The sequence below is a fragment of the Limulus polyphemus genome, unplaced genomic scaffold, assembly GCF_000517525.1.
Source record: "Limulus polyphemus unplaced genomic scaffold, Limulus_polyphemus-2.1.2 Scaffold314, whole genome shotgun sequence".
In the NCBI taxonomy this organism is placed as follows: domain Eukaryota; kingdom Metazoa; phylum Arthropoda; class Merostomata; order Xiphosura; family Limulidae; genus Limulus; species Limulus polyphemus.
The window spans coordinates 333,495-344,899 of record NW_013665924.1 but is presented as its reverse complement, the minus strand read 5'-3'; the positions used below and the strand labels follow the sequence as shown (position 1 = coordinate 344,899).

General features: G+C 33.5%; 1 protein-coding gene across 2 annotated transcripts in view; it reads right to left on the bottom strand.

Annotated features, from left to right (window-relative positions):
• Positions 1 to 11,405, bottom strand: part of LOC106457298 — a 28,825-nt gene continuing 17,420 nt past the window's right edge. For both annotated transcript variants that reach the window (XM_013916686.2, XM_022383163.1), the window contains 3 exons: positions 9,573 to 10,378; positions 4,242 to 4,376; positions 1 to 2,509 (listed from right to left, as the gene is read on the bottom strand). In XM_013916686.2, the coding sequence (XP_013772140.1) occupies positions 2,161 to 2,509; positions 4,242 to 4,376; positions 9,573 to 10,378 (1,290 nt within the window). In that variant the 3' untranslated portion in view covers positions 1 to 2,160. The remainder of the gene's footprint in view (positions 2,510 to 4,241; positions 4,377 to 9,572; positions 10,379 to 11,405) is intronic.

Here is an 11,405-nt window from a genome sequence, read left to right as displayed (position 1 = left end):
CTTTGATCAATATTTTGTTTTCAGCACCATAACATTAAGCTGAGGAATCATAATAAATTAACTTTTACTGTGCTTTACATTTTTCACAGCTTCACTGAGTTAACTAACAATCACAGATTTTGATACTGCAAACAATTCATGTTTGTTACTCTCCATATGTATTTTTTTTATAACTTCGGTCAAGCAATAATTTACAGATTCAAACTATTCCGATGTCACAAATATAATCAAACTTTTTTTTTCACAACCGTATGGAGTCAAGTAACAGTTACAGATTCAGGATATTCTGATGTCAGCAAGATAATCAAACACTGATTTTACAAATGTCTTTTTCACAACCTTATTGAGTCAAGCAACAAATACAGATTCAAATTATTCTGATATCACAATATATTTACATTTGTGAGTTTCCATAAATCCTTTTCACAATCTTACTGAGTCAAGCAACAAGTACACATTTCAACTATTCTGATATCACAATATATTCATATCTTGTGACCTTCCACATGAAAATACTAACATAAAACTTTTCCTTTTGGAATACTTTATGTAAAAAGATAAAAGCAAAGTACAATTCTCTATTATAGATAAATGACATTAGATCACTATTATTCCAGTATTTATACCTAAGAAAGCAGTATAAAAGTCTTGATGGGCATATAAAAAAGAACATTGTTGACTTGAAATACAAGTATAAACTAGTATTCTGATGTTACCTTTAGATGATGCAGCTGTATGATTTATTGGAGTTTATTCCACATTGTCAAGAGTGAAGATACTAAATATTTTGCTGTAAGTACATATAGCTATGTAAAAACAGAAAATAATCATATTGGTGTATATTTATTGTAGCTTTTACTGATTTTTGGGACGTAACACTTCAGAAATTTAATATTCAGGATAGAATTTTTTTGGGTGAAGATGTTGCTATTCTATTTCAAAAAATATAACCAAAAATTAAACTGATTATGTGCATAAATGTTGCAATTCTTTTTCAGATAAAGACAATGTGCACAAAAACATACAGATACATTGCGTAACATTTATGCCCATCCCTTTTATTACTCCTCACCGTGTTATGATTTTTAACTTGCTTTAAATTGTGCTTAATTATAACACCTAGAGGAAACTGTAATTTACATACAGGTGTTTTTTCAGTTGTTCAAGAACATTGCTGATGGTAAACAAATTATTCTTTTAATTCAAAAAAAAAAAAATGTTAGTTTTAAAATACTTTCTTTTAGAAAAACAAGCTTTAGTGTTCTGCGTTCAACTTTCATGAATGTTTGTTTAGTTGATATATGCTTCAAAAACATTGTTTACCCAGAAAAAGAAGCTTGACATTAGTATGGATGTATAACACTGTACTTATAGAAGAAAACTGTAATTAAGTACTTAGACTAATATAACTTTACTGGAAGCCTGTTTATACACATCAAACAAAATTCTAGATATTTCATAGATACCTATATTCACAGTTACTATTATGAACATCTAAAACACCAAATATTAAAGCCAAGAAGAAACTAGAACATGTTGAAAAACCTCCAAGTCAACACCCTACTCAAGACAGTGGAACTAAAGGGAGAATGGTTATATTAGTCAGATAAAAAAGGGTATCTCTTTAAAAAAAAAAAAAAAAGATAAATAATACACAATAAAAAAAACAACCTGTAATAAAGATGAGTTCATAAACATTTACATTGTGTGTGTGGTTTTAAAACAGCCATCTATAAGTACTTAGTTTGGTAGATTATTAGAGGGAAAGCAATAAACAAATTACATTACTAGGCACAGAATTAAACCAATTTTTTGCAGTATTATAGTATGGCATTTCTTGCTCATTATATTTTAAATACTAATGACTATCTGATTGTTTTTAATTGTCAAAACATAATATATTGTAACAACATGTTTGTTATTTTTCATTTTATCAATGGGAAGCTGATAACATTTTTTTTGTTCACAGATAACAACTTAGGACTTTTTTCATTTAGATACACAGGAAAACAGACTGATAAAAACCAACATTTTGATTTTATTTTGAATGCTATGTTTATGGTGGCTTACCTTTAGCCACTGTGACAAGTTAGGGTGTAGAAGTGGAAGGCTACTTTATGCATTACATAACATGCATAGAATTAAACCAATATAAACAGGTCATATTCTCCTATGTTTCAGTACTTTAGCGACTGTTTCCTTCTCTTTTTCTGAAAACCCTAGGATACTTTCAATAGCACGAAGATGATTTTTGTTATCCTTATCTACAAGAAAATAGTAAACAGCATCTTTCAAGAACTTTAACGTGTACTCGGCCTGGTGATGAGGTGACCCCGTGGTAGCTCGACGGTAGAGTTCACATCTGTATAATTCTTTGGTTTGCTCTAATTCTTGTTTGGTTTGACGAAGCTGCTGTAGTAGTTCAGGTACCGAGACTCGTTTAGGTGCTCGCTGGGCAAATTCCAATACTTCATCTGCATGCTCAAACTTTGCTGCCTCTTGTCCTTTTCTAAAAATTAAATATGTAATTCTTACGTAAAATCGAGTCCATGGGTAAATGTTGAAAACAACAACTAGATCTAATTCCTATCACTAATGAGTAAGAGTTCACTCTGCAGATCTCCAAGGAGTCTCATATGTACACAATGCACTTGCCGATTTTTAACATTTTTCTGCCCGTTACAAAGCATAAATTTATATTTGTTGAGAAGCCACAATTTATTGAGAATACAGTAGGTCATGTCCTGTTTTTCTCATGATTTTCCTTCTCAACTCAAGATTTTATTATTACAATCCTTCATTCCCATACTTTTATGATGTCAAAGAATATAGTGTGAAAAAAATCACTAATGAAGAGAGCTACAAGTTTAAATACTATTGGATAGAGAAGATTATAAACTATTTAAGTCAATGTAAAGTGTATAACCAATAATTTGTGGTTTCGTTGGAAAGTGAATAGATGGAGCTCAGGGAGAGGTGAATAAAGGGAAGTAATAAGAAGATTAAAAGAAACAGCAAACCACAGTATTTGGGAATCTTTTTTTATTCCTGAAAGTGTTTTCATGTTAAATTACATCTGTTTGAAAGCTACAGAAATCTTTTTTTTCATGACAAGACATCAAGTAAGCTCTGTTATGGTTAATGAATAAAGTTGAAAATGTCAAATATTACAGTGGGCCAAACACTTATTTATTGAATATTATTCTTACATTTAATGTATTCAAATAACATAAATAAAGAACTTATTATTCATTGAAAAGAAACTATATTAGATCTCAATTGATTTTGATCAAGAATATTGTTACAAAAGTAATGGTGCCACTACTGTGAAAGGTCAGGTCATAATCTTAGTCAGTTTTTGCCAAGTTTCTTACAACTCATATCCAGAAATAGTAATTACTACACTAAACAAAATAAAGTATCAAACAAATATGTTAATGAATACCAATCAAGTTGAACCTGATTGGATATATATATAAACATGGATCTTTCTGATCATAATAACAAAAATTTGAAACTGTATTAAGATGGAAGGATTAGAAGTTCATAAGGTAAAAATTATATACTATTATAATATAATTATAATAACATAATAATAATAATATAATATAATTTTTGAGAAATTTAGTTAAATAGTTCTATTGTGATGAGAAAAAAAATCCAAAATTATCAGTGAAACCCACTTGGTTTAAAAAAGTTAAACAGAAATAATGATTTTTTTTGTTATTTTAAAATGGTACGGGGGGGGGGGGACATAGGGTTCCTGGGAAGTGACATAGAAGGATATGATCCAAGTTTCAACCTCCTTATGTTACTCTCCAGGGAGGCCCTAAAAATACAATCCAGGTTTAGTAACAACTGGTTCAGTGGTTTGCTAGTTATAAGTGAACACAAACAGGATTTTACCAAAATAGTTTAGATTCACTGCACAAGTCATAAAAGAAAAGGAAATTAAATGACAAGCTTTTATGCAATTCTGCACCCTTATTAAAAATATTAACAATTAACGTAACAAATAAAAACTTTCTAATGATACATACAGTTCTCATGATTGAGAAACTTATTACAAACTGTTATCAGATTTGGAGGAACTGCTTCTAAAACCGTGTAATTTGGAAGGTTTTGGAATTTGGGAATGTAGATTGTATCTAATTTAACAATGAGATTAGGTTGTAGCTTTAAAATATCATTAGCTGAATTTATTTGCTTTTAATCAATACATATGTCTATTAAACACTGACCTGTACATTTTGAGGTACATCTGGCTGTGCCACTCTTCTTGAGCTGCCATTTCTTTCTTCAGTTCAACCACCTGACTCTCAAAGTATCTGATCTGATCAAGGGCTTTTTCGTAGGCTGGTCGTAACTCTAGGTATCTGTGAGCATACAGTTTCACATGTTAAAAGTTGAATTGAGAATAGACTAGAAAGTAAAGATTTACAAACCTGAAAAAATATGTTCAATTTAACAAGGTATAACCTACTGTATCACAAACAAAACAAAAAAAATATAAAATCAATCTAGCAACTGTTTAAGATCACTCACTAGTTACTTGTTACAAATGGGATATATAGATAAAGCAACATGCACTTTTAAATTAAACAATGGATATATATATTATTGTTTATTTTCAATTCCTTCAGTATAAAATATTAAGTTAAAACAATAAGTGTACCACAGTCAAATACAAAACCCTGATGTATGTATATTAAGACCCTACAGGATGTAAAAAATATATCTTGCAACTTTGCATGTGTAAATGTACGTATACTGAGCAAAATGTGTGTAGTTTTAGATTTATATACACTAGTTTCATGACACAAAACATATAAAACTATCCAAGTTGTTCCTTCAAATTATATTAGTTGTAACAAAATAAATGCCAGCAACTGAAAATAAAATAAGTTTGAATATTTTTACCCATTCTATATGAATTAATTCCTTGTAGCTGAAGTTCTACCTGCTTAAGTTTCATAAATTTAGCACCAGTACGGTATGTGCATCCATACATCTCTTGACTTATTTGTAGAAAAAAATTACACAGCATACAATTTTTTTTTATAAATCCACTTAAGAATCAATGGAAGGGCACTTTCTAACATAAACATTGTTTTTTAACATGCAAAAGAAACTCTGGGACTTACTTGATCCCATGACCTCTGGTTAACAAGGCCAATTCTCTTTCACCGATTCCTAACAGGATTTATAAAAGTTATAATTTTCCTAAATGAAAATGTATTTCTGATAGGTACTTCCTTCCATTCACAAGATTAGCTTTTCTCATTTTGTGCTTCCCTCTATATGCAAACTTTTTCAAAAATGCATGCCACAAGCCTTCATCCTCCCTCTGTTGGAATCCAAAGTTCCAACATGTTTCTCATGCAAATCATCATGCATCACCACTCTACCAATAGAAGAGTACCACTATCACGTAACACATGTAACTCCCTCTACGCACCACTACTAAACTATCATTTCTAAGCTTGACAGAAGATGCAAGCTCCCGAAGATTGTGGGGAGGACGGGTGGGAAGTGTGAGCAGAGGGAGGTACCTATCGGAAATACATTTTCATTCAGGAAAATTATAACTTTTGATAAGGTACTCTCTCCCCCTCTCACAAGATAAGCTTTAATCCCACATTGAAATGGAGGAGGGGACTGGTGCGAGAGAAGCACAAACGTATCCCCTGGAAGCACCCCCAAAATGAGAGGAACAGATCAGATGATCTGAGGAGGGGTACCACACCATATCTGAGCCAGGTATCTCTTTGCCAGAAACATCAACATGATCAGGAGGACCATAAATGGTGGTACATTAAAGGGAACACATCCGCATGGGAGAAGATAGTTTAGCAATGTGATCTTAAACAGAAATCAGAATCACCCAATCCTATGATGGAAAGTGGGGATGTGTCCCATGGTGTAGAGTGGCTAGGGTGTGACAGACCATACTCGGTAAGTCAACTACATCCAAAAGCTCACTTGCTGGGTACTGATATCCTCGCGAGGGTAGTATAAGGATAATACTGTCTTCACCTCATATCCCGGAGTCAAGAGGGAACCTAACATTCTAATCCAGGAACTCACAGGGTAGCCTAATGCCATGGATCCAAAAATGTGTTATCCAGAATCTGAGGGAAGGCCATCACATGCACTCAACTCCTGCAACCATGAAACAAGCCCAGAAGGACCACAGGTCAGTAACAACCTCGTCACCCAATGATAGAAAACCCAGGACAGAAGCAGAAACAGGCCAAACAGACCTTCTGCGACCCATAACAAAGAAAACAAGTCGAGAGGAGAAGATGGACAACCCAAAACCTGTGTGAGGACTTATGTGATTGCTTCACTCAATCTCCAAAAGCTCACTCGCTGGGTACCGACAACCATGCAAGGGTAGGCATTTGGGCGTCTCAACTCTGGGAAGTAGTTACTCATCCAGAGGATCTTGTAATTCCCTCTACATTGACAGAACATCACTACCCTGAATGGTTATAGTCATCTTTGTGGAACCCATCCAGCATTTTGCCTCCAGGTCAACCACCCCAGCAGCTTCGAACTAGAAGAAGGGGGGGGGGGGGAGAGTCCGGAGGAACTGCTACACCTGAGACAGTGCAATGGGTGATCATGAAACCCTATTCTGAAAAGCAGACCATACTGAGTTTTTAAATCTAGACATGGCAGGGGTGGGCAACAATCCCCTTCTACTTTACTCATGCCATCGATGGGTGATACAGTCCCGGGCCAGGCATATTATGATGCAGTTATCACGAGGAATTTACAATCTAGTGATCTTGTGAAACACCTCATCTCAAGGGGGAGTGTACAATGCCATGGAAACTGTATAAGAATCAACATAACTTACTGTGCAGATTTGATAGCAAGATGTCAATGAATTGTTATAGCCATCTATGTGGAACTCATTCTGAGTACAGACAGAATACCTGGTTAGGCACCACTCACCACAGAGAAGGATCCAAATTAAAGCTGAAGCAGGGGCTCCTGAAAGAAAGGAAAGCATCACTGAGGACTTACCTCAGGTCACAGCTGCACCGAAGTCTGTAGAATAGCCACAGGCAGCAGGCGTAGGTAGTGGAAGATAAACGTGTGTGGAGTTGTCCACATGCTTGATCTTAGAATCTCTTCCAATGGCCGACAAAGATCAGAGGAAAGGGAGAAAGTAAGATGATGGATTTGATGTGAGGAAACATGAAAGAGATCATTGCTGGGAAGGAGACAAGGAGGAATAGGCAAACTGGATCAAACATCGAACCCAATTGGTCAGGGTAACCGGGGAAAGATCATGGGAAGAGGAAGGTTGCCATGGGATAAAAAGGCAGGAACAAGGACCCTGGAAGGAAGCCATGCGAGCAATATATTAACAAAGGGCATGGAAAGAACAGAGAAGTCTATCCTGATCTGGATGAGGGTAGAGATGAGATATAATTCATAAGCAGGAGACATGAGAAAGTAATGCTATATTAAAATATTAACTCTACAAATGTGAAGTGTAGTAAATAAAGTTAAAAAATATATAAAAAATGAAAAATAAACCACTTCAAGGTAACTGAATAATGTATATAAAAAAAGGTCTGAACTCAACAGCTGCCAAACAAGAAGTGATAGTTCAGTAGTGGCTCGTAGAGGGAGTAACATACGGTACATGATAGTGGTGCTCTCCTATTGATGGAGAGGTAACTCATGATGATTTACCTACGTTACAAATCTTAAACAACAATAGTATGGTTACCATACTCACAGTAAAAAACAACAACATATAGATGAATAGAAACATTGATTAAAAGTTTTTACACAGGTTTATTACCTACAGCAGAAGTGACATAAAAAACAGAATTATCTGACTTTACAGTGAAATAATTTTGTTGTTTCATAGTTTAGGAAAGAACCATAATTTTCCAAATATAACATACTCTATAATCTTCATGAACAAAGAGTCCAATTTGCTTTACCACCATAAATATTATGCACCTAGACTTTTGCAATACTGCAGTCAAAGTAACCCTTTGGCAAAAAGGATGTTACTGTCGTATAATCTATAACGATTTAAGTGTCCGTTAAATCACTAAAAGTAAGTTTGCCCTAGCACTTTCTAAGTTTGCAAATAAATGTTCTCAAAAACTCACTTACAGCTGGTGTTCATTAGTCATAACCCTCTAAAACAGTCTTGCTACAATGTGATACATGTAATTTGTTCTGAAACATTTCCTCCCTAAGTGTATGTAAAGATGATAGTTTGATTTTATAAAACAGATTTAGAAACACACCATGAAATAAAACCATAACACAACAAAGCCACATTGGCTGTTTATGGTGAAGTACTGACACTTAGTTTAGCACTTAAAGAGGAAGGGGCTATGTTAATTTCATAAGATCAACTTAAAAATACATCTAATAACTCCTGACAGAAATCCTCTTAACTCGCTTGCTACAGACCTGGTTGATTCAATAAATCACGCGACCCTAAATTGACCTTCAAAGTTTCCATACTATAACTTTTAACCTGTATTGTGGATCTTAATGAAATTTTTTTAAGCCTTTAGTAAACATTACAAGTCTTTTGTAAACAAAAAGTCGCTAGCTTTAATTAAGCATTCTAACTAAAATTTATTCCCTGAATATATGGTGGTGATGCCATTTATGGTGACAATGAGAAGTTAGAGAAGTTGCACTAACTAATCAAGGACGATGATTCAGAATCAGAATTTGAAAGTTTCACCATAACAACTTGTAGTTCTGAATATCAAACATAATATAGCAATAACTAGTTTTGTATTTCCAAACATTAAATGTGCACGTAAGTAAATACAAAACTAGTTATTGGTACATTAAAATCTTAAAAATTAGAAGACTTAGTTTCTTGATCATTTTATTTCAAAAATTATGTTTAAAGATACTGAAAATGAATGTAAACGGTAGACAAAATGAATGTAAACGGTAGAAAAAATGAATGTAAACGGTAGACAAAATGAATGTAAACGGTAGACAAAATGAATGTAAACGGTAGACAAAATGAATGTAAACAGTAGACAAAATGAATGTAAACGGTAGACAAAATGAATGTAAACGGTAGACAAAATGAATGTAAATGGTAGACAGATCTCATTTATGCCTTGGAACCAGACAAATTAATAACGCATATGATCAAAACGCAACATTTCTAGCAAATATTCATCATTGTTCTAAACATATGTGAGAAAAGATTATCTGGACTGGCTGTAAAAAAAAAAAATAGATTTGTTACAATATATTGTACACACCCTAACTTTTAGATAAACTTTTAGTGAAAAAAATGTGTATTATGTTTGGAAAGTTAGAGTACTAGATGTATTTATTGATTTAATGAGATACTTCTATTCTTCTTAAAAAATAAAGGAATTTAAATTAATAATTTTTTTATACAATTACATGCACGTTGCTTAATTATACTGAAACTGAGCATGTACGCAGCTTGGAGAATATTATCCAGAGAAAAGTACACACAGAGTATAAGACTAGATTTGATTTTCCTTTATTACACATTAGTGTTTTCTAAAAGAAAGAAAAATACCCACCTTGCATTTATCTCACTCAGATTATGTAGAAGATTTTCAATTCGATCATTGTACTTCTCTCTTAATTCTTGCCGTTCAATAGAATGTTGAGCCTTCAATTCTTCCAGCTCTTTTTGATAGTCATCAAATGCATCTTCCTCAAATATGACCAGATTTCTATTTCTGGAACAATGTGTAATTTTTTCATTGGAAGGTGAGTTAGTCTGATACATCTTACTGATTTTTAAATGCATATTTTGTCCCCCTGCTTCCCGAAGGCTTCTATCCAATTCAGTATCTTGATTTGAGGAGTTCAAAATTTTTGTACATCCAAAAACATCCAAGTTGTCATTACCACTTGTCACAGGTGAAGTCTCAAGTTGTTCCTTTGTCTTGCAAATATCTTGCGTCAAACAACTGTCATGGCTTAACTCTTCATTCTCCACATTACTATTTTGTCCAGACAGGTCAGAAATCTCACTTGAAGAATCTGACAAAGAGGATCCTGCAACAGAATGGTGTGGCTCTGTATTTCCAATATTAAAGTGTACATGCATTTCTTTGATTTTGTCTTCATCCTCTGAATATTTACATGCATTACAATCAGCACCAGACTCAAATGACTTCTGATGAGAGCTACATGAGGAAATAACGGGAGGAGATGATGATCCTACATCAGAGATTACACCACTGTCTTCACAATGTGGTGACTTCCTATCATTTGAGTTCACTTGGATTACCATCTCACTCTTCTTAATGTCTTCAGTGATGGAAAGAATGGAAGTTTCTGTTGGCGTAGAGATATTTTCAAATCCTGTGACTGATTTCTGCAAGATATATATCACACAGTTCAACATTGGTCCCAAACATATGTTCAAACTATATAAATCAAGAAAAAATTAGCACTTTTGATCACATGTTGTAATTACAGGTAGCCAAAAATGTTATTATGCTGCATTAGAACACAACAGAAAAAATTGCAAAATGTTTTAGTACCTGACTATAATGTATTTTAAAAAGTAAATGTTAAGTAATACCGGTGATGAATACGCTCTCCAAAGGTGTAGTACTTGAAAATAGACAAATAAAGTTTACAGTAAACTCATTCATAAAACATTAAATTACTAACAAATTTCCCAAATGGATACCTTGAAATCTAGTTTATGTCAATTTTACAGTATATATGTATAACTTAGCTTCATCTTAAGTAAAAATAACAATATTTCAGTTTTCTTTGTTGGCAGGAATAGATTCTGACCTATTGAAAAGAGCAACTGTTATCTAGTCACACCCGAGATAACAATGCATTTTATTTGTTAAGTAACAACAACATCCACCTAAACAATGATGCTGTCATTAAAAAAATGTTGCTCAAGAATAATAATACCAGAAATTTATTTATTCAATGAAATTGTTTTAAATGATTATTTGCTAAGTTAACAAGTCTTATTACACTTAAGCAAATTTGACTTTTTTTATTGTTGTAAACTTGGATGAATTGCTAAAATAAATTGATATGAAGCTAATAACTGCTTTCAAAATGAATGAGATGTGTGTGTAGGTGAGTGTGGTGCAAGTGTGGACATAAAGTTAAGGTCATACTGGAAATTTATTTTATTAATAAAATGTATGTGTGTTTACATATATTTGTGACTGTATAAAACCTGGCATGCATGGCTTGAAGGTTAGGGTGCTCAACTTGCAATCTGAGGAATGTGATTTCGAATCCCTGTTGTCAAACATGCTCATCCTATATGGTTACTGTCTGAGCCGCCACCTGTGTGTAAAACAATTTTAGGGTTCCAAAGTTACCACCTGACCCAAGCTATTATTCAAGGGAAGCTAGTTGGGATT